Below are 24,556 nucleotides of genomic sequence, written 5' to 3' on the forward strand. Positions count from 1 at the left end.
TTCAGTTTCCGCCCTTTTATTTTTCTTACTTTTATTTTTTTACAGCTTTATTGAGGTAAAATTGACAAATAAAAATTGTATATAAAGTGTCCAATGTGATGTTTTGATGTATGTATACATTGTGAAATGATTACCATAATCAAGCTAATTGACGTATCTATTTCCTTATGTAGTTGCCATCCTTTTGTGTGTGGTGAGAACACTTAAGATCTACTCTCTTAGCAAATCTACTCTCTTTCAAATATGCAAGACAGTATTATTAACTAGAGTCACCATTCTGTACATTAGACCTTCAGGACTTACTCATCCTACATTACTGAAACTTTGTACCGTTTGAGCAGCATCTGCCTATTTCCTTCATCTGCCAACCCCTGGCAACCACCATTCTACTCTCTGGTTTTATGAACTGGACTATTTTAGATTTCACATATAGGTGAGATCATACAGTATTTGCCTTTATGTATGGTTTATTTCACTTAGCATAATCTCCTCCAAGTTTACCTATATTGCAAATGGCAGGATTTCCTTCCATTTTAAGGCTGAATAATATTCCATTGTACATAAACGTCACATTTTTTCTATCCATTCATCTGTCAATGGACACTTAAAAAGTGGGCCTCTTGTGCAGCATCCCACATGGCTGGAGGCACACACTATGCTCTCATCTTCCCCTGAGAAATCATGGCTCAGGGTGTCTCTCTTAGCACTGAACTATGCTACCTTGTAAAGTGATGGGTAAAGTGAAGGGTAAAGTGAAAGTGAAGGGTAAAGTAAAGGGTCTATTCTTGGACTTTTTTGCTCCAACGAGGATCTGGGGCTTCTTCTCTGGACTCTTGCGCTCCAGAAAGGTACCCTCATCCGTGGGTAGTTGTCAAAATCGTTGTTTCTGTGGGGAAATGAGGGCTGAAAATGCCTATTCTACCATGTTGCTGATGTCACTCCACAGATTAGTGTTAGTACATTATCTCTACTTGTTTATAGTTTACGAGAGAAAAAAAGAATGAGAGTGAGAGCAAGAGAAAGAGAGAATGAGAGAGACTCAAAGTAATGTATAACAAAAAGCCCAAATTAAAGAAGTACTAATTAAATTAGAAGTAGGAAGGCAGAATTAGGCACATTTAAATTCAGAGAAGGGATATGGAGATCGTTCCAGGTTATGAAAACAATATGCTTAGAGGCATGAGACTAAATAATTTTTTAGTTCTTTTCAAAGAATATGGAATTAGTAGTTAGAACTAGAGCTGAACCTTTGAATGAGGGAAAGGATACAACAAACATTGAAGAAGTAAAACAGTAGATCTTGACAACTGATTTGATGTGGAGACTGGGCAGGCAGTATTAAGTAAAAAATAACTATTACTGAGTCCAGTTCATCAGGAGTATGCACAGAGTTTTAGGGAAAGTCTTATCTGTTGGGAGAACTATCTTGGATGAGGAAAGAGTGTAAACAATACTTAGACATTGAAATATAAAGCCAAAGTGGGGTGTTAAGAGCAAATACTTGGCAACAAGTGCTGGAGGGGTTAGGTGTAAACAATACCAGAGAGACAGAATAAAGGCAGCAGTGGGAAGACAGTGCAATTGAGACCGAGGGAGCATCGCAAATTGAGAATTGAGTACCAAGCTTTACACACATTTTGGAATGTTTGTTTTTGTGGAGGCTCTAAAGATGGCAGAATATGTTTGGAGCGTCTACGCCTTAGTAGTTGAGACTATGGCTCTGGATTCAAACTGCCCAAGTTCAAATTCTTCAGTAGCACTTATTAATTGTGCTACCCTGAGAAAGTTATACTTTCTATCTGATGTTTGGTTTGGTCAATGGGCATAAAGGTAACATCTATTTCATTGGCTTGATTTGAGGATTAAATGGAATAATTTATGTAAATCTCTGAGAACCATGCTATTATTATATGACAGTTTTTATGGGTCCTTACTCAAAGCAGAAATAGTAGTGTTAAGTTGTAGAACAATAAAGTCATTCCTATGAGAAACTGGTGAGCTTTTCTACGTGAGAGTCAAAAATTTTAATCCATGCTTTTTTTTTTTTTAAAGATTTTATTTATTTATTTTTTCCCCCCAAAGCCCCAGTAGATAGTTGTGTGTCATAGCTGCACATCCTTCTAGTTGCTGTATGTGGGACGTGGCCTCAGCATGGCCGGAGAAGCAGCGCGTCGGTGCGAGCCCGGGATCCGAACCCAGGTCGCCAGCAGTGGAGCGCGCTCACTTAACCACTAAGCCACGGGGCCGGCCCCTTAATCCATGCTTTAAAACTTTTTCATTGTCACTCAACAAAATGCTTTTTTTTTTTTTTGTGAGGAGATCAGCCCTGTGCTAACATCCGCCAATCCTCCTCTTTTTTTGCCGAGGAAGACGGCCCTGGGCTAACATCTGTGCCCATCCTCCTCCACTTTATATGGGACGCCGCCACAGCATGGCTTGCCAAAGCAGTGTGTCGGTGCGCGCCCGGGATCCAAACCAGAGAACCCTGGGCCGCCGCAGCGGAGCGCGCACACCCAACCGCTTGTGCCACCCGGCCGGCCCCAACAAAATGCTTTTGATAAAAATATTTGGTCCAAAGTTTTGGTAACCCTAACCAAATGTGATGAGAACAGAAAAACCATCAAAAACTTGGATATGTTTTGGAAATCCTGAGTGCTTAATCTCATTTAATTAACAATATCTTCCCAAGTTGAAACAGTTAAGGACATATGGAAAGATCATACCCCAATTTGCTTTAGACTAGGATTTTATGAACTACAGATGAATTATTAGCAGGAATTCTCTCGTTTGAATTGTTTGTCAAAATTAATTATAAATATGTACCTCTTTATTTAGCTATAGAGATCATCCAGATTACTTGGGAGCAACGTTTCCTAGAAAGATGTGTGTTACCCATTATTCTGCAGGAATTGCTTTGGTATGTAATTATTTAATCTTCTTATTTAAAAAAATTTGTACATTTAAAAATTATCCAGGGTCAGCCCTAGTGGTCTAGTGGTTAAGTTTGGTGCACTCTACTTCAGTGGCCCGGGTTCGGTTCCCAGGTGTGGACCTACACCACTCGTCTGTCTGTCAGTGGCCATGCTGTGATGGTGGCTCACATACAAAAAGAGGAAGATTGGTAGCAGATGTTAGCTTAGGGCAAATCTTCCTCAGCAAAAACAAACTATCCAACATTATAGCATATATTTTATACAGTTTACATTCATACTTGCATGTAGAGAATGCATTTATTTTCCATAATTAAAAATTTGAACTATGTAGAAGGAAGAGTATTCTGTAGAAGAAGGATCTTGTTGCAACTAGTTTGAAGTTGAGTGGAATAAAAATATCATAAATACACAGATATTCCTTAATATATAGAGTAGTGCATCATGAAAAATTATCTGTAAAGAAATTTCTATAATCCAAATTGACTTTTGCTTGTAGACATAAAATGGGAGAAATAGTCTTACAGATAAAATAGCTTCAAAATCAAAACAACAAAAGTATGATAAAAATCCTTTAAAATGTTTCAAACCTTTGAACGACAGTATTTAAAAGAAATTTTTCAATCTATTTTAAACATTTGTAGTAATTATAAATATTTTATATATATAAATAAATTATTGGTACAATGAGATGCATCATTGATAGGTTAAGTAATTTGTTGAGCCATTTTCCTACCCTATTCATTCTTTTTAAAAACAAGTTAAGTACTATACATTTTTTTAATTACAAAATAATTTACATTGTTCTTGTACATTTTTTAAAGTATATATAAGAACATAGAAAATTCATATAACCTGGCATCTTCCCACTCAGGAAGTGGTAACCACTAGTAACATTTTGATTGATATGTATCTCCTACTTTGTGTCTTTCCCTGTTACTGTGTCTCCCTCTTTATATATTTTTGCAATGATGGGATTTTGCAGCATATATTTTTATTTGATACTCTTTTAATTAGTTTTATTATAGAATTTATGCATGTGCATGGTAAAATTGTTTTAATTATAGGTATTAAGAGCAAAAAGTGATTGTAACACTTTCTCCTTTATTCCCTTCATGTAGTTCTAATTAAGAACTTATAATTGCTATTTAAATTCTTCTGATAGTTAAATTTATTTCTTTAAAATATATATACTCTTACCCCTATTTTGATTTATAAACTTTAGACAACATTGGTAATATTATCTTAGACATAGTTAGCCCACTCTTTGTATTTGTTATACATATATATTCTTATATTTTTTATTTTAATAATATTTCTTCTTATTAAAATATATTATTATATTATTTGTGTATATATAATTATATATATTATACATATTATATCATATATACATAATACATATAATAATATATAATATATTACCATTTTAATAACATTTATATTTTTATTATTTATATTTTATTATTTAAATAGTATCTATTTACCTTAGGCAATGTCCATTGATTACTTGCTATGAAAAAGAAGAGATATAAAATAGTTGTAATCTTCTCATATCCATTGTCAAGATTTATAAAATTTATAATTTATTCTATAGATCTTTTGTATTTTGCTTACAAATTGATTTAAAAGTTAAAGCAATAAATAGTATTTTACAGTATTATAAATATATAAATGATGTTAACTGTTGAATAAAGAAATAAATATATTGTTATGCTTGTAAAGCTTTGATGGTCAAAGGACGGTCTTTTAGGCATCAGGGTCTAATGGAGCTTCTTAAATTTTTTTCCAACTTCTTTTACTTCTATGGGTGAAATCAACTGCTACAGAAAATTAAGCCTCATTTTCCTTTTCTTGAAATCCTTTGCTATTTTTTCTAGAATCACTCCTTAGTTTCTTTTTTTTAAACACAGTGTGTATAAATGGAAAACATTGAGTTCTTTTATTAATGAAAATACTTTTGCTTTCCCTCCTCATCTGATGGCTAATTTGGCTAGGTATAAAATTCTAGTTCTGATATCTTTCTATCTCAGTGTTTTGAAGATTGATGCTTTTGTCAAGTCATTATGAAGTGAAAGGATGGCAAGGAAGTGGAGGGTGTTTGTAAGAGAATTTGAACTGGTTAAGGGAGGAGAGACGTCAGTAAGGAAGTTAGGAACAGTGAAAACGTAGGAACTGTGGTTTGGATATGCTGGTGGGTACACGGATTGTTGGAGTTGAGGTCCTAGAGGAGCGATCAGGAAAGAAAGTAGGTGGTCAGGATGTGGGATGCACTTTACAGAGATGGTGGAGGAGTTGCAGTTATTGATAAAGGTCTGTTGACAAGGCCTACGGTGTGAACCATAGGAATGAGTAACTGAGGCCGGGTATAGGATAGAATCATTGGAGGAGATGAATTTAAAGAATGATGCTTTTATAAAGCTTTTATACTTATACTTTTACAAAACCTCTATGTTTCTTTGTTTAAAAACTCTTATACTTTTACCACAATTGAATATATCTCTAAACAAGAATTGTTTTTCATGCTTTAAACATAATATAAATTGTATCATACTGTGTCATTCTGCAATTTGAATTTTTTGTTTCTACTTATAATTTTGAGATTTATCCATCCTGACACGTGGAATATTAGTTAGGTTTTTTAAGACTTTATTTTTTTAAGAGAAATTTTAGGTTCACAGCAAAATTGAGAGGAAAGCATAGACATATCCCATATACCCCCTGCTCCCACACATGCATAGCCTCCCTCGCTGTTAACATCCCATCCCAGTGTGGTCCATTTATTACAAATGATGAAGCTACAGTGACACATTATAATCCCCAAAGTCCATAGTTTACACTAGGGTTCACTCTTGGTGTTGTACATTCTATCAGTTCTGGCAAATGTATAATGACATATATCTACCATTTTAGTATCATACAGAGTAGTTTCACTGTCCTCAAAATCCTTTGTCTCTAGTTAATTTTTTGCATTGGTGTGTGATGTTTCATTATATGAATATGCTGTACTGTATCCTTTATGCTTTTTGTGGGCACTTTGGTTGTTTCTATTTTTGCCATTACAAACAATATTTAATAAACATCTCTATATGTAACTCTTCCAATTTCTATTTGATCCTTTTTTTTTTTTTAACAAACCTCAGTTTTCAGATAGGCATACTCCTGCTCATATAGAAGTCTTCATTCTCTAGCTCTTTTCGTAGCCAGATTTTTCAAAGTTTCATCCAGTGAGATGTAAGCAGAAATAACATTTGGAACTTCCAGGAAGCTTCTTTAAAGGGATGGTACCTATTCTTCATTGTGGCCTTTCTCCAATCTGCTGTTTAAAATCCCATGTGAAGACAAAGTCATTACCTAGGCATGATGGACTAGGAAGCTGGAAGGAGCCCAGGTCCCTGAAGGTCAAGAAGCCGCTTTTATGTGAGAAAGAAATAAACTTCTTCCTATTAGAAAATGTCATTATTGAGTTTTCTGTCTCATGCAGCTATATATAATCCTTGCCAATTCAGCAGTATTTCTTGTAAACAGCATATAACTGGAACTGTTGTTCCCTATTCAATATAAAAATATATATGTTTTAATTATTTCAGTTTAAATCATGTGCATTCTTGTGATTAATGATATTTTTACAATTAACACTATCACCTTATTTTCCATTTTTCTTCTTTGTTTCTTTGCCTCCACTTATATGCCAACAGTCCAATATTACTAAAGGAAATTATAAATAATCTTCAGGCAGAAAGAAAGTGATCCCAGATGGGAGATCTGAGATTCAAAGGGAATGAAGAGTAATGAAAGTAATAATTATATGAACGTGGCCTGCATGAACCAATAATAATTGTATCTGGTGAAATTAAAACAGAGACAAGATTAAATTAAAACAAGTAACAATAATCTGTCATAGCTGGTTGGCTGATACTACAGTCTACAGCTGTGGCTGGAAAGCATGTGCCAATTCAGGAACCATGTTTCTCAGACCTCCTTATATTTAGATAGAGCCATGCAATATGAATGGGAGTAATGTATATCACTTCTTGGTTGGAGCATTTAAAACTTGTGTGAGCCTTTCTGCTGGTGAGCTTAATGGAAAGGCTGTAAATAAGGACAGGAGCACGATATGTAAGTATTTCAACATGAACGTATGGAAGGCTATCCACTTCCCAGGAGTGTCTGCACTGGGCTTTATGTGAGTGTATGAAACCACTAAGATTTTAGATGCCTGTTTGCAGCAGCATCTAACATTACCTTAAATTGAAAAATATAATAATAATATAGGTTGAAGGAGTATAAACGGAGTTAAATGTTTTTTTTTTAAGAAGCTAGTATTGTCCTAGAGGAAGTTAAAAGATGTTGAATAACTTCAGACTTTGGTAAGTATGTATGTTGTAATTTCGCAGGTAACCACTAAAAATAGAAAGAGAAAAATGGAATTAGAGAAGCTGTTAAATTATTAGAGAACAAGTAAAGATAGAAAAAGAAATACAAACTACCTGGAACAAATAGGAAAACTTTTTTTTTTTTTTTAAAGATTGTATTTATTTTTATTTTTCCCCCAAAGCCCCAGTAGATAGTTGTCTGTCATAGCTGCACATCCTTCTAGTTGCTGTATGTGGGACACGGCCTCAGCATGGCCGGAGGAGCGGTGCCTTGGTGCGCGCCCGGGATCCGAACCCGGGCCGCCGGCAGTGGAGCGCATGCGCTTAACCGCTAAGCCATGGGGCCGGCCCAATAGGAAAACTTAAAGCCAAAAATGTCAGACATTTTAAATATATTTTATATAAATATATTTATATAAATATAAATTGACTAAATTATCCAATTAAAGAACACAGATTATCATACTGCATGGAAAATTCCGACTATAAGCTGACATATATGGAAATATATTTCAAACAAGAAAACTGAAGACTGAACGTCAAACTTTGTATCATGCAAATACTAATTAAAAGAAAGGTGGTATAGCTAAACTAATATCAGATAACGTAGACTATAAGGAAAAAAAGCATTACTGGATAGAAGTAGAATATTACTTCATAATGATAGCAGGTTCAATTTGCCAGGAAAATATAGCAATTAAAAATTCTATGCAACTAATAACATAACTTCAAACTGTTTAGAGAAAAAAATGACAAAACTACAAGAAGAAAACCAAATTCCCAAACATAGTGGGAGATTGTAACACATTTAAGTAACACATTCAGTAATGAGCAAAATGTTTAATAAACTTGATGCTAATGGACATATACATGTCTGTAGATGCACTTACCACATTGCAGAAGAAACATCATTTACAAGCACGTGGAATGTTTGTAAAAATTGACCATTACACTGGGCAATAAAGCAAGTCTCAACAAATTTGAAAGGACTGGATTGACAGAAAGCACGTTAGAAATAAAACACAAACATCAAATAGCACAATAGTCTTTGAAATTAACACACCATGGGTAAAAATATATATAATAGAACTTAACAAAAATAATTTGAATCAAAAGATAATGAAAATACTTCATATCAAAACTTTTGAGAACCTGAAAGGCTTATCTTAGAAGAGAATGCAGGTTGAAAATTAATATGCCAGCTAATTATCTCAAGAAGTTAGAAAAAATGTAAGAGAGAGAAAAAGAACATTGATGGAAGAAAATAATTAACAGAAGTTCAGAGATTAATTACAAAGAAAATAAACTTGCTATTGTGGGAGTCAACAACTTCCAAAGTTGATTCTTTGAAAGGACTGTTAATTTGACAAACCTGTAGTGTTGACTAATCAAGACAAAAACAGGATAGAACAAAAATAGAAGACATACATGAGCAATATTAAGAAAGAAAAAATATGCTGCATATATCAAAAAGATTATTAGAGGATGCTATAATTTGAACACATAGATTAAATAAATTCCAAGAATAATATAACTTGCTAATATTAACTTGAGGCAAAAGTGTGGACAACCTGAATATATCTATAGTATCTTAAAAAATTGAGTCCATAATTAAGATCTTTTCACAAATAAAATTGTATGCCCAAACTTATTACTGGCAAGTTGTACCAAATATTTAAGACTACCTAGAGAATGAAAAAGGGAGGTACACTCTCCAGCTTATCTAATGAGGCTAGCACAACTTTGATAACAAACCTGAAAAGGATAGTACAAGAAAGAAAATATGGGCAACCTTGCTTTAGAAGATAGAGGCAAACAGAATTCTAAAGAAATTTTAGGAAGCAAAACTCAGCAATACATAAAAAGGAAAATATATTGTGACCAAATTTAATTTATTCCAGGAATACTAGATTGATTTAGCATTGATAATTAATGTAATTCACCACATTGAGAGAATAATTGGGAAAATTATGTCATCATCTCATAGGATGCAAAGAAAAACATTTGCTAATGTTCAAATAAAAACTCTAAGCCAACTTAGACCTGAAGGAGAACATTCATTACAATAAAAATTTCCATGGGGGCAGGGACCTTTGCTTTCTTTCACTGAAGTATTCCAAGTTCTAAAACATCACCTGTCTACATTAGGAATTCAAAAAATATTTAATATTGAGAATTGGAAAGAGGGCATTGATGAAAGTCTTCAGCATACATCATACTGAAATTCTGAAAACTCTTTCTTTGAGATCAGGGAAAAGATAAGGATATGCCCACCATCATCATTTATATTCAGTTAATGTTGAGGTTCCTATGCAAGGCAATTTAGCAAGAACAAGGGAAAAAATTATAAGATTTGTTATTTTCAAATTATATAAGTAGATGAATCTATCAAGTGAATTTACATTTAAAATATTAGAATTAATAAAAGAGTTTATCAAGGTTACTGATACAAAGATCAAAATACAGCAAAACAAAGTATAGTATGATGGATAAATAAAATGTATTTTTATAAACTACCAACAAACAGAAAACCAAACTTTAAAAATAGCATAAAAATCGAGAAGTATAGAAATAAGAAGCTATCAAAAGATGTCTAAGACCTCTACAGAGAAAATAAAACATTATCAGAGACATTGCCTAAGATCATGGATTGGCAGAAAATAATATAGAATTGTTGACTCCCCTGAAATTGATCTATAGAGTGAATACAGTCCCCAATAAAAATCCTATCAGGTTGTGTGTGTATGTGTGTGTGTGTGTGTCTGTGTATGTAGAGTTGACAGGGTAAATCTACAACTTATGGTGATGCAAAGAATTAAGAATAGGTAAAATAATCTTGAAGAATAACAAAGCAAGGGGACATATTGTAGTTGATATCAAGATTTATTATAAAGCTTCAGTCATAAAGACAGAAATAGACAAACAGACCAATGGAACAGAACAGAGAGTTAAAAAACAGAAAAATGTATGGGCATATACTTAATTTCTTGCAAAGATGACCTGTAGTGCATAGTCTTTTTGATAAATATAACTTCACTGCTACCTGATGCTATTCAAAGATAAAATTTAGGTGGATTGTAGATCTATATGTGAAATTAATAAAGCCCTGGAAGATAAAAAATGAACATGGTTTCATGACTGTGGGAGTAGGGAAAGATTTCTGAAGGAGGACATAAAAAACACTAATCATAAAGGAAAAGTTGCCTATATTGGACCACACCCAATTAAGGAAATTCTGTTTATGAGAAGACATTAAAAGAGTGAAAAGACAAGCCACAGAATAGGGAAAGTATTTGCGATGCATGACTGACAATGACTCATATACAGAATATATAAAATGTGGCCACAAATCAATAAAAAAGGCTAATGCAATAGAAAAATGGACAAGATACTTGAATAAACAGTTCACAAAAAAGGATAGCCATATGGTCAAAAAATATATGAAATGCAAGTAAAAACTTAATGAAATACTACTTCATACCCCCTAGAAATGATAACATAAAAAAGACGGACAACACTAAGTTAAGTGTTAACACTAAGTTAACACTAAGTGTTAGCAAGAATATGGAGTCTGCAACTCTCATATATTGCTCATGGGAGTATAAATTGCTATACCAGTTTAGGAAACTGGTAGTATCTACTAAAAGTGAACACATACATATCCTAAGATCCAGCATTTTCACTTCTATCTACAGAAATATGTATGTATGTGCATTAAAAGATCGTTCGTAGTAGCACTATTTCTAATAGCACGAAACTGGAAATACCCCAAATGTCCATCAAGAGTGTAATGGATAAATAAAATGTGCTGTATTCATATAATACCATATAGCAATAAAAATGTATGAACTACTGCTCCATACAATCCTATAGATGAATCTCACAATCATAATATTGAGTGAAAGAAGCCATACCCCCAAATATGTAAAATATGTTTGCTATGATTGCATCTATATGAAATTCAAAAACAGGCAAACATTTGTGGTGTTAGAAGCTAGCTAGCATAATGGTTATTATTGGCAATGAGAAGAGAGAAGGGTAGTAATTGCTAAAGGGCATGAAGGAGTGTGTGTGTGTGTGTGTGTGTGTGTGTGTGTGTAAGTTCTTGGCAGGAAGACACCACAGAGAGAAGCGTAGTTACCAAAACTCGAAGAGAATAACTGGAAAGGGCTGCCTGATAGTTGTTGTGGATTTTATTTTAGAAATGCAAGATGCAGTCAACCTGTGACAAATGAGCAGGGGTGGAACTATGGGGATAAATACTGGTATATTAACTGATCAATTGCATAAAGTAAAACTTAGCTGCTAGTTCTTCAGTTCACACATCACTATGTAAATAACATGATCAGTGACCAATCTTCACTTCTTTCAAAATCTGTCACTGGTTGGTTACTGTGCACTAGTTATTCAGTTCAAGCCCAGAGCAAAATCTAGAGTTACGCTGCCTCCTTGTTTCTCAATGATAAACCTATGTGACATTTTACAAAAATGGATGACTGAAAGAGGGAATTGGTCAAGAAAAATGAAAGTGCAGCAAAGAAATGAAAAGTGATAATGCTGAAAGTGAAATTGAAATCAAATGTAAATGAGGTTATAGAAGAAATGGCTGACTGTGGGAGTGTTGACACTGCTGCAGTTCTAGAGACACTAGATACACAGTCAGAGGATCTTAGTGAAAAGGAACAAAAATGAGGAGAGTGGTTGTGATGAAAAAGATAAAGATGTTCCAGAGGAATTGACACCAACAAATAACTTCATTGCATTTAAAGAAACTCCCAGAGATATTTCATGACACTGAAAGGGCAAAGGATGAAATATTAGAAGCTGATCCAAATGTAGAAAGGTCAGTTTGCCAAGGCCTAGAAAAAATGTTTGCTTCATATTGTAAGTTATATGAATGAGAAGAAAAAGGCAAATACTGTTCAAGCTACTTTTGCTAAGTTTTTTTTTTACAAAGAAATAAAACAGTTCTCAATGTTTCTAATGTTTGAAATCACACTGTATTAACTATATATTAGTTTTATTATTTAAAAAATTTTCCTATACATTTATATAGTTTATAAAATTTTCAAAAGTCATGGTACAATCGTAATTTTCCCCCACTGATTGTTAAGATATCTTTGCACTGTCATTTTTACAGTCCTGCATGTGTCATGTAAAATGAGGACTGTCTCTACATGATACAACAAGGTATCTTACTTAGAGAGGTCTTCATTCCAATCCTGTCCCTTTGACCTGTTCTTCCCCCCATCATAGGCAACCATTTAAAATAGTCTTTGATTTATCCCTCCAGTGCTGCTTTTTGCAAATATATGCAACTATGTATAAAATTCTTATCCTTCGCCTTTCTCTTTAAAAGTTGATATACCATCCGTATTATTCTTTTTTTTTTTTTGAGGACGATTAGCCCTGAGCTAACATCTATTGCCAATCCTCCTCTTTTGTTTGCTGAAGAAGATTGGCTCTGGGCTAACATCCGTGCCCATCTTCCTCTGCTTTATATGGGACGCCACCACAGCATGGCTTGATAAGCAGTGTGTAGGTCCGCGCCTGGGATCTGAACCTGTGAACTTGGGGTCGCCGAAGCAGAGTGCATGAACTTAACGGCTACGCCACCTGGCTGGCCCCACTTTCTTTTTTTTTTAGCTTTACAATATGTCCTGGATATCTCTCCATATCGGTATATAGGTATCTTTATCATTCCTTTGTATGTCTGCTGTATTATGTGAACATATTATATATGCATGCTCTATTATATGCAGTATTATTTGAGTGTGTTCTAGCAGGAAAAGGATGGCACACTCAATATTTTTAGGCGAGGTTAATAAAGGAAATATTTTCAAGATATATCTTGTCCAATTTGAGTAATTTTAGACGTTAATAAAGGAACAATTTACAAAGGTATAGGCAGAATGTAGGGAAATCACAAGGGAAAGTGCAGATCTGTGGGGCTAGGAACATCAAGGAACTATTACCACCACTAGGCCTGAGGGGCAAAGTTAAGGAGGGATACTGGAGATCAGGAAGCTATGTGGAGAGGTCTGCCTGACAGGAGCTGAGTATTTGGTTGAAGAATACAGCCTTTTTATAGCCAGGTAAATATGCTGACTCTACTCTTCTTCCTCCCAGTTACTCCCTATTGTGAAAACCTAGAGGACCAGGAAGCCTACTGATGTAGTTCATGTGGCTTAGTGTTCCATGGCAGAGAGCAGGGAGGAGACTGAATGTGGAAAGATAAACTGAAGATATTTAGCACAGTCCACACATTTTGACTTTCACCTCTTCTTCACACAGGTGGAAAATTATCAACCCTAACATAGTCCATCAGCTGCCTTATTGTTTTTATTTTATTTTTATTGCAGTAACATTGGTTTCTAACATTGTATAAATTTCAGGTATACATCATTATACTTCTGTTTCTGCATAGATTACATCATGTTCACGACCCAAAGACTAATTACAGTCTATCACACTCACATGTGCCTAATCATCCCTTTTACCCTTCTCCTTCCCCCATTCCCCTCTGATAAGCACCAATCCAATCTCTGTCTCTATGTGTTTGTTTGTTGTTGTTTTGTTGTTTTTATCTTCTACTTATCATTGAGATCATATGATATTTGACCTTCTCCCTCTGACTTATCTCACTTAGCATAATATCCTCAAGGTCCATCCATGTTGTCACAAATGGCTGGATTTCATCGTTTCTTATGGCTGAGTAGTATTCCATTGTGTATATATACCACATCTTCTTTATCCATTCGCCCATTGGTGGGCACTGAAGTTGCTTCCAAGTCTTGGCTATTGTGAATAATGCTGCAGTGAACACAGGGGTGCATGTATCTTTACACATGGGTGTTTTCATGTTCTTTGGATAAATACCCAGCAGTGGAATAGCTGGATCATATGGTATTTCTATGCTTAATATTTTAAGGAATCTCCATACTGTTTTGAATAGTGGCTGTACCAGTTTGCACTCCTACCAGCAGTGTATGAGAGTTCCCTTCTCTCCACATCCTCTCCAACACTTGTTTCCTGTCTTGTTAATTATAGCCATTCTGACGGGTGCAAGGTGATATCTCATTGTAGTTTTGATTTGCCTTTCCCTGATAGTTAATGATGTTGAATATCTTTTCATGTGCCTGTTGGCCATCTGTATATCTTCTTTGGAGAAATGTCTGTTCAGGTCTTTTGCCCGTTTTTTAATTGGTTTCTTTGTTTTTTTGTTGTTGAAATGTGTGAGTTCTTTATATATTTTGGATAGTAACCCCTTATCAGATACATGGTTTGAATATATCTTCTCCCAATTGTTAAGTTGTCTTTTCCTTTTGTTGATGGTTTCCTTTGATGTGAAGATTTTTAGTCTGATGTAGTCCCATTTGTTTATTTTTTCAGTTGTTTCCCTTGCCTGGTCAGACACGGTACTTGAATATATGTTGCTAAGACCGATATTGAAGAGTGTTCTGCATATGTTTTCTTCTAGAAGTTTCATGGTTTCAGGTCTTACATTCAAGTCTTTAATCTATTTTGAGTTAGTTTTTGTGTGTGGTATAAGATAATGGTCTACTTTCATTCTTTTGCATGTGGCTGTCCAGTTTTCCCAACACCATTTATTGAAGAAACTTCCCTTTCTCCATGGTATGTTCTTGGCTTCCCTGTCGAAAATTAGCTGTCCATAGATATGTGGGTTTATTTCTGGGCTTTCACGTCTGTTCCATTGATCTGTGAGTCTGTTTTTGTGCCAGTACCATGCTGTTTGGATTACTATAGCTTTGTAGTATATTTTGAAATCAGGGAATGTGATACCTCCTGCTTTGTTCTTTTTTCTCAGGATTGTTTTGGCTATTCAGAGTCTTTTGTTGTTCCGTATAAATTTTAGGATTCTTTGTTCTATTTCTGTGAAAAATGTTGTTGGAACTTTGAGAGGGTTTGCATCAAATCTACGGATTGCTTTAGGAAGTATGGACTTTTTAACTATGTTAATTCTTCCAATCCAAGAGCACAGAATATGTTTCCATTCTTTGTGTCTTCTTCCATTTCTTTCAACAATGTTTTATAATTTTCAGTGTACCGATCTTTCACCTCTTTGGTCAAGTTTGTTCCTAGGTATTTTATTCTTTTGTTGCAATTGTAAATGAGATTGTATTCTTATTTTCTCTTTCTGCTACTTTGTTGTCACTGTATAGAAACACAAGTGATTTTTTTTATGTTGATTTTGTATCCTGCAACTTTACCGTATTCATTTATTATTTCTAAAATTTTTTGGTGGATTCTTTAGGGTTTTCTATATATAAAATCATGTCGTCTGCAAATAGTGACAGTTTCATTTCTTCCTTTACAATTTAGATCTCTTTTCTTTCTTTTTCTTGCCTGATTGCTCTGGCTAGGACTTCGAATATTGTGTTAAATAAGAGTGGTGAAAGTGGGCATTCTTGTCTGGTTCCTGTTCTTAGAGGGATAGCTTTCAGTTTTTCACCATTGAGTATGATATTAGCTGTGGCTTTGTCATGTATGGACTTTATTATGTTGAGGTACTTTCCTTCTAGCCCCATTTTATACAGAGTTTTTTTCATAAACAGATGAGGTATCTTGTCAAATGCTTTCTCTGCATCCTGAGATGATCAGTGATATTTATTCTTCATTTTTTCAATGTGATGTATCACACTGAATGATTTGCAGATGTTGAACCAACCTCTGCATCCCTGGAATAAATCCCACTTGATCATGGTGTATGATCTTTTTTTTTTTTTATTTATTGATGTTTTAATGGTTTCTTTTTCATTGTGAAATTTTTGGGTTGTACATTTTTGTTTGTCCATCACCATATATATGACTCCCTTCACCCCTTGTGCCCACCCCCCACCCCCACTGCCCCTGGTAACCACAGTCCAGTTTTCTCTGTCCATGTGTTGGTTTATATTCCACATATGAGTGAGATGTATGATCTTTTTAATGTATTGTTGTGTTTGATTTGCTAGTATTATCTTGAGGATTTTTGCATTGATATTCATCAGTGATATGGGCCTGTAATTTTCTTCTTTTGTGTTGTCTTTCTCTGGTTTTGGTATCAGGGTAATTTTGGCTGCATAGAATGATTTAGGAACCTTCCACTCCTCTTCAAGCTTTTGGAAGAGTTTGAGAAGGATAGGTATTAAGTGTTCTTCAAATGTTTGGTAGAATTCACCAGGGAAGCCGTCTGGTCCCGGATTTTATTTTTAGTGAGGTTTTTGATTATTGTTTCGATCTCCTTACTGGTGATTGGTCTATTCAAATTCTCTATTTCTTCTTGATTCAGTTTTGGATGGTTGTATGATTCTAAGAATTTATCCATTTCTTCTAGATTATCCAATTTGTTGGCATATAGCTTTTCATAGTGTTCTCTTATAATCTTTTGTATTTCTGAGGTGTCCGTTGTAATTTCTCCTCTTTCATTTCTGATTTTACTTATTTGAGCCTTCTCTCTTTTTTTCTTAGTGAGTTTAGCTAAAGATTTGTCAATTTTTTTTTATCTTTTCAAAGAACCAGCTCTTGGTTTCATTGATTTTTTTCTATTTTCTTTTAGTGGCTATTTCATTTATTTCTGCTCTGATTTGTATTCTTCATTTCTGACTGGTTCTTTTTTATATCTTCCATTTCTTTGTTGACATTCTTACTGAGTTCATCCATTCTTCTCCCAAGACCTGTGAGCATCCTTATGACTCTTTGTTTGAACTCTCTGTCAGGTAGATTGCTCATTTCTGTTTCATTTAGTTCCTTTTCTGGAGTTTTGTCCTGTTCCCTTACTTGTAACATATTCCTTTGCCTCCTCATTTTGCCTCTTCGTCTGTGCTTGTATGTGTGTATTAGGTGGGGCAGCTACATTTCCTGATCTTGGAGAGGTGACCTTATGTAAGTGATGCCTTATGAGGCCCAGCATAGTGCTTCCTTTTCATCTCCAGTTCCAAATGTTTCAAGAGTGACCCCCATGTTGGCTACATGTGTCCTTCTGCTGTTGCAGAGTTGTTCTAGTCATAGGTACCCAGAGAGGCCGAGCTGTCCTTCTGGCCAGCTGGTTGTAATGCTTACCTGTGTGTGGTTGTTGTGGGCCCTTTGGTCTCTTTATCACGTGTGGGGAGCCCCAGCACAGTTGGCTGCAAGGTCTAATAGAACGTTCCTGTGGCGGTTTTTCTATTAAGTGAGTATGTCCCCAGTGTGGCTGATTGTTAAGCTCAGGGGCTTGCAATTGCTATAGGCCTCCACACTATAAGGCTCTTGTCAGCCTTGTGAGGATTGTAGCTGGGTAGGGCTGGCCCCAGGCATGGGACCCAGTTGTTTCAGGCTTTGGAATGTGGGGCCAATTCCCTATGTGGCTGTTTGAGAAGCACAAATCTTCTGCAGCTGACTAGCCCCACTGCCCACAGGGCCACACGCACAGTCAACACAGTCGTGTCCCATGTGTGCATCCCAACCCCATGAAGCACACCCAGTCGCCCCATGGCAGAGACCCTACACAGTCGACCAGTGCCCTACACACTCCACCCAGTAGTCATGCACGCTCTGCCCCACAGAGGTGGGCCCACTCCCCTGGCTGCAGCAAATCCAGGCACCTAGCCTATGCAGGCCCACAAATTGCCTGAGGGATTGTTGTTGGGTGGGGCCAGTCCCTAGGCGGGCTGCTTTCCTTGGCTGAGCTAGATTAAATTGGTGCTCTAGTGTGTGTGGCAGACCCTGGGCTATCAGGTACAGGGAGAACTCCAATGATGTCTGCCAGTGTCTCGCATCAGCATGCCCACACCAGGTCACAACAGTGGCTGCTGCCAATGTCCCAGTCCCTGGAGAGGTCTCACGTCTCACCAAGATGCACCCAGAGACTATCAGGTGAGTCTCTTTTCACCAAAGGACTGTGCACCTTTCCTTCTGGTGATTTCAGGCTGTTTTCCGAAATGGGTGAATATGTGCATGGGCCCTTTAAGAGCCAGCTTTACTTTCCTTATGCCCCAGCTTTTACAGGGGTATTCCTTATTGTTGTTAGTAGCCAAGAAAGCCAGATATTATCACACTCATCTCAGTTGTTCTGAGTCTAAAAAATGCTTATAGTGACAATGCTCCCCAGCTTAGGTCCCCCACTCCTCCAGGGAAGGCTGTTGCGGCTGTGAAGGTGGCATTTTTTCTCTCCAGAAGGGAATTTCTGCCTCTTCCATCTCAGTCAGGACTGTCGTTTGTTGCAGGGGTTCCTCTTATCCAGTTGTCAGTTCCGTCTCAGAGGTAATTGTTCCAAGATTAGTTGTAAATCTGCTGTGTCTGTGGGACAAGGTGAGTTCAGAGTCTGCCTATGCCGCCATCTTGACTTCTCTCCTGCCTTATTGTTAATTTAGTTATATTTCCTCCTGAAACCAAAAAGTTAGCTACCACCAGTGTTCTTTATATAAGAGACTGAAGGAGAAAAGGAGAAAGAGGAAACAAAATATTTTTGGTGTGATCCTCACTTGTGTCTCTGGTTGTGAGTGATCATAGCTACTTCTTCTGTCCACATTCTTTGCTCCTCTTACCTACTACTGGCAGCATAACTTGATGGGGTTATTTACCTGTTGACCTTTCTTACATTCCTATGGAAAATGAGTCCTTGGTATTCTTGTCGTTGTTGCATTGCCATAGTTTTCCATTGATCAACATAGTTCTCCTTCCCCATTAAGTAGCACCAACAAAATTTCTTTCTAACTCAACCACTCTATCTGGTACAATGGTTTCTTCAGATATATTTTCAGAAGTGGAATTGCTGGATCATATGGTAGTTTAATTTTTAATATTTTGAGGAACCTCCGTACTGTTTTCCATAGTGGCTGTACCAATTTACAACCCCACCAACAGTGCACAAGGGTTCCATTTTCTCTACATCTTCACCAGCATTTATCTCTTATCTTTTTGTTGATAGCCATTCTAACAGGTGTGAGGTGATATCCCATTGTGGTTTTGATTTGCATTTCCCTAATGATTAGTGATGTTGAACAATTTTTCTCGTACCTGTTGGCCATCTGTATATCTTGTTTGGAAAAATGTCTTTTCAGGTCTTTTGCCAATTTTTTAATTGGATTATTAGTGGGGTTTTTTTTGATGTTGAATTGTATGAGGTTTTTAAAAAATCTGTTTCGGATATTGATCCCTTATCAGATATATGGTTTGCATATATTTTCCCCATTCTGAGTTTGTCTTTTCGTTTTATTGATCATTTCTTTTGCTGTGCAGAAGCTTTTTGGTTTGATGTAGTCCCACTTGTTTATTTTTGATTTTGTTGCTTGTCTTTTAGGTGTCATATAAAAAAATGGTTGTTAATACACATGTCACAGAGCTTTTTTTTGTTTTCTTCTAGGAATTTTATGGTTTATGGTCTTATATTTAAGTCTTTAGTCTATTGTGTGTTACTTTTTGTTAGTGGTGTAAGATAAGGGTCTAGTTTCATTCTTTTATACGTGAATATCCAATTTTTCAGCACAGTTTATTGAAGAAACTGTTTTATCTCCATTGAGTATTCTCGGCTCTGTTGTCAAATATTAGTTGACTATATATATGCTTGGGTTTATTTCTGAGTCCTCAGTTCTGTTCCATTGGTCTATTTGTCTGTTTTCATGCCAGTATCGTACTGCTTTGATTGCTCTAATTTTACAATATAGCTTAAAATCAGGAAGTGTGATACCTCCCACTTTGTTCTTCTTTCTCAGGGTTGCTTTGGCTTTTCAGAGTCTTTTCTAGTTTCATATAAATGTTAGGATTGCATTTTCTACTTCTGTAAAAAATGCCTTTAGAATTTTTACAGGGGCTGCGTCAAATTTATAGGTGGATTTCAGTAGGGTGGACATTTTAACAATGTTAATTCTTCTAACCCATGAACATAGGATACCTTTTTGTTTATTTGTGTTTTCTTCAGTTTCTTTCATCAATGTCTTGTAGTTTTCAGTGTAGAGCTCTTTCACCTCCTTGGGTAGATTTATTCCTAGGTATTTTATTGTTCTCGATGCAATTGTAAGTGGGATTGTTTTATTTCTTCTTCAGATAATTCATTGCTAGTGCATAAAAACAATACCAGTTTTTGTGTGTTATTTTGTATCCTGCAACGTTAAGAATTCATTGATTCAACCTAACAGGTTTTTAGTAGAGTTTTTAGGATTTTCTATATATGAAATCATGTCATCTGCAGATAGAGACAATTTTACTTCTTTTGTTAAAAATCAAAATTCAACTGAATGATTTTTTTTTTTTGGTGAGTAAGATTGTCCATGAGCTAACATCTGTTGCAAATCTTCCTCTTTTTTTTTGCTGAAGATGATTGGCCTTGAGCTAGCATCTGTACCCATCTTCCTCTATTTTGTATCTGGGACACTGCCACATCATGGCTTGATGAGCGGTGCATAGGTCCATGCCTGGGATCTGAACCTGTGAATCCCAGGCCGCTGAAGCGGAGTGTGTGAACTTAACCACTACACCACCAGGCCGGCCCTCAAATGAATTTATTTTAAAGATTTTATTGGCTTTATTCAAGGATCCATGAATTGACAGCATCCAATCTAGCAGCTAGAAAAAAGCTTTGAGGAGGTGTACAAAATGAAAGACTTTTATAGGCAGAAGGGAGTGATAACAAGGAAGTTATACTAGCAAAAAGTGGATTGGTTGTGGCAAAGTGACTTTCTTTTAGGGAATGACGGGGGACTATCAGGCAGATTACTTAACTAGTACTGATTTGGTGATTCTTGATTGAGTGGTTTAAGATTTCATTTCTAGGAAAGATGAAACTGTAATTAAGTCTCAGTTTGGCAATGTGGTACTTAATATAAGTAACTCCATTTTGGACCTGTTGTCTTGTTTTTAACACTTTCCAATTCTGATTCCTTTTATCTTTTTCTTGTGTTATTACCCTGGCTAGGACTTCCAGCACTATGTTTAATTGGAGTGGTGAGAGTGGGCACCCTCATCTTGTTCATGACCTTAGAGGAAAAGCTTTCAATCTTTCACCATAGAATATGATGTTAGATTTGGACTTGTCATAATTAGCCTTTATTATATTGAGGTCTATTCCTTCTATACCTAATTTGTTAAGAGTTTTTATCATGAATGAATGTAGAATTTTGTTAAATGCTTTTTCTGCATCTGTTGAGATTATTGTATGATTTTTTATTTTATTCTATTAATATAATGTATCACATTTATTGATTTGCATATGTTGAACCATTTTTGCACCCCAGGGATAAATGCCACTTTATCATGGTGAATGATCCTTTTAATGTGCTGCTGATTTTGGATTGCTAGTATTTTATTGAGAATTTTTGCATCTATATTCTTCAGGGATATTGGCCTGTAGTTTTCTTTTCTCATAGTAGTCCTTTTCTGGCTTTGGTGTTGAGTAATGCAATGTCATGAAATAAATTTGAGAATATTCCTTTCTCTTCGAATTTTTGGAAGAGTTTGAGAAGTGTTGTCATTATTTTTGAAGTTTAAATGTTTGGTGAAATTTGGTGAAGCCCTCAAGTCCTGTGCTTTTCTTCCTTGGGAGATTTTTGGTTATCCTTATAAGTAATTGGTCTTTTCAGATTTTTTATTTCTTCCTGTTTCAGTCTTGAAAGCTTGTATGTTTCTAAGAAGTTTTTCATTTCTTCTAGCTTGTCTAGTTTTTGGCATATAGTTGTTCATAGTAACCTCTTATGATACTTATTACTTCTGTGGAATCAGTTCTAATGTCTCTTCTGTTATTTATAACTTTGTTGATTTGGGTCCTGTCTCTTCTTTCCTTGATGACTCCAGCTAAAGATTCGTCTATTTTGTCTATCTTTTCAAAGAACTAACTCCTAGTTTTGTTAATGTTTTCTATTGTTTTCCTGTTCTCTATTTCATTTATTTCTGTTCTAATCTTTATTTCCTTCCTCCTGTTAAATTTGGATTCAGTTTGTTCTTGTTCCACTTCCTTGAGAGGTAGAGTTAGCTTGTTTATTTGAGATCTTTCTTCTGTCTTAATGTAGGCATTTTTTTTACTGTGAACTTCCCTCTTAATACTGCTTTTGCTGCATCCTATAAGTTTTGGTATGTTACATCTCCATTTGTGTTTGTCTCAAGATACTTCTTTATTTCCCCTTTAATTTCGTCTTTGATCCATTGGTTGTTCAGGAGAGTGTTCTTTAATTTCCATGTTTTTGTGACTTTTCCAGTTTTTCTCCTGTTGTTGATTTGTAGTTTCACACCCTTGTGGTCAGAGAAGGTATTTGGTGTGATTTCAATCTTGAATTTGCTAGGACTTGATTTGTGGCCTAACAAATAGGTGAATTACACACCACCATTACCGTATTAGAGAATCTAACTTTTTTGTTTTAATGATGCTAATTAGCATTCTTTTACTTCCACTCAAAGAACTCCCTTTAGTATTGCTTGTAAGGCAGGTCTATTGGTGATAAATTCCTTCAGCTTTTGTTTGTTTGGGAGTCTTTATCTGTCCTTCATTTCTGAAGAACACCTTTGCCTGATATACAACTCTTGTTTGACAGTTTTTTTCTTTCAGCATTTTGAATCTATTATCCCGTTCTCTCCTTATCTGAAAGGTTTCTATTGAGAAATCTGCTGATAGTTTTATGGGGGTTCCCTTTTATGTAACTTGTTTCTTTTCTCTTGCTTCTTTCAAAATTTTTTCTTTTTCTTTGACTTTTGACAATTTAATTATAATGTACCTTGGTGTAGCCATATTTGGATTCAACCTATCTGGGGTCTTCTGTGCCTAAGGTGTCTGGATATTCATTTCTCTCCCCATGTTTTGGAAGTTTTCAGCCATTATTGCTTTAAATATACTTTCTGTCTCTTTCTTTTTCTCTTCACCTTCTGGAATTCCCATAATGTGGATATTGTTCCTTTTGATTGTGTTGCATAGTCTTGTAGGCTTTCTTCACTCTTTTTCATTCTTTTTCCTTTTTGCTCCTCTGACTGGATAATTTCAAATGTCCTGCCTTCTAGATCACTGACTCTTTATTCTGCATGGTTGAGTCTGCTGTTGAAGCTCTCTATTGAATTCTTCAGTTCAATCATTGTATTTTTCAGCTCTAGGATATGTGTGGGGTTTTTTTGATGGTTTCTCTTTCTTTGTTGAACTTATTTTGTTTATGCATTGTTTTCCTAATTTTGTTTAGTTGTCTTTGTATTCTTATAGTTCACTAAACTTCTCTAAGAACATTATTGTGAATTACTTCTCTGACAGAAGTAGATAGATCTCCGTGTCTTTATGGTTAGTTATTGCAGCTTTATTAGCTTCCTCTGGTTGTTTCACATTTACCTGATTTTTCGTGATCCTTGATTCCTTAGGTTGGTATCTGTACATTTGAGTAAGTGGTCTTCTCTTCTAGGTTTTACAGGTTTTCTTTGTCAGAGACAGTGCTTCACCTGTCAGCTCAGTTTGGGTTTCTGGATGTGTCCACTGATAATGTCCTTAGGCAAGTGGGGCTTGCTGTCAGTGCCTATTTTTGAGTGAGGCCACTGCCCAAGCTCTGAAATCAGAGTTGGGGGTGCCACTGGCTGATAACAGTTGGAAAGGACTGCTGGCTTGGTTCCCTGTCCAAGCGAGGCTGTAGGATTTGCTCTGTGGTTGCCTGGGTTTGCTGGTTGGGCTTTCTAGATGGTCAGGACAGGATACCTTACCCAGCAGTGGTTGGGCTATGAAGTAGCTTCTCTGCCCTGGCAGGGCCCCGTGGCCTGCAGGGGTCATTGTTTGGGGACGTGAATCATTCAAGACTGTGCACTGATTTCCTTGGCCAGATGAGGCTACTGGTTTTGCTGTGAAGATAGGGAAAGCCATAAGCTGTGCTCTCTGTTCAAGTGTCACTATATGCAAATGGCTTTGCAGCTTCTTGTGTACTCTGGTTAGCTTCCCTGATCCGGCTGGCTGAAGGGTATATTCATCAATAGAAGGGTCTAGGAATTAGTTTCCCTGACCAGGTGGAGGGAGAGAAGCACCTTGGCTCTTTGTGGTCGTGACTCAAGCTGATCCGTACCCCAAGTTCCCTGGCTGAACAGTGGTACTGGCTTTACTTTGTGGATGATCAGCTCTGGCTTCTATACTCGCAGCTTGAGTGTTGCTGGGCTACACAGCTTCCACGTGTTCCAGCCAGGCTTTCTGTTCAGGCAGGGCTGGGAGCTACATTCAGTGGTGGATGGGGCTATGAATTAGCTCCCCTGCCCAGGGAGAGTGGGAGGGTAGGCTCCAAGCAGACTCTCAGGTGTTTGTGATTAAGCTTTTTGGTTGGGAAGAGA

General features: G+C 36.1%; 1 protein-coding gene across 1 annotated transcript in view; it reads left to right on the forward strand.

Annotated features, from left to right (window-relative positions):
- The window catches only part of ADAM32 (ADAM metallopeptidase domain 32), a gene marked incomplete at its 5' end in the record, with an annotated part of 239,609 nt that overhangs the window by 105,148 nt on the left and 109,905 nt on the right, over positions 1–24,556 (forward strand). The window contains one exon of the mRNA XM_058524868.1: positions 2,836–2,917. Coding sequence (XP_058380851.1) covers positions 2,836–2,917 — 82 coding nt within the window. The remainder of the gene's footprint in view (positions 1–2,835; positions 2,918–24,556) is intronic.

Source organism: Diceros bicornis, chromosome 29, assembly GCF_020826845.1.
Source record: "Diceros bicornis minor isolate mBicDic1 chromosome 29, mDicBic1.mat.cur, whole genome shotgun sequence".
Lineage (NCBI taxonomy): Eukaryota > Metazoa > Chordata > Mammalia > Perissodactyla > Rhinocerotidae > Diceros > Diceros bicornis.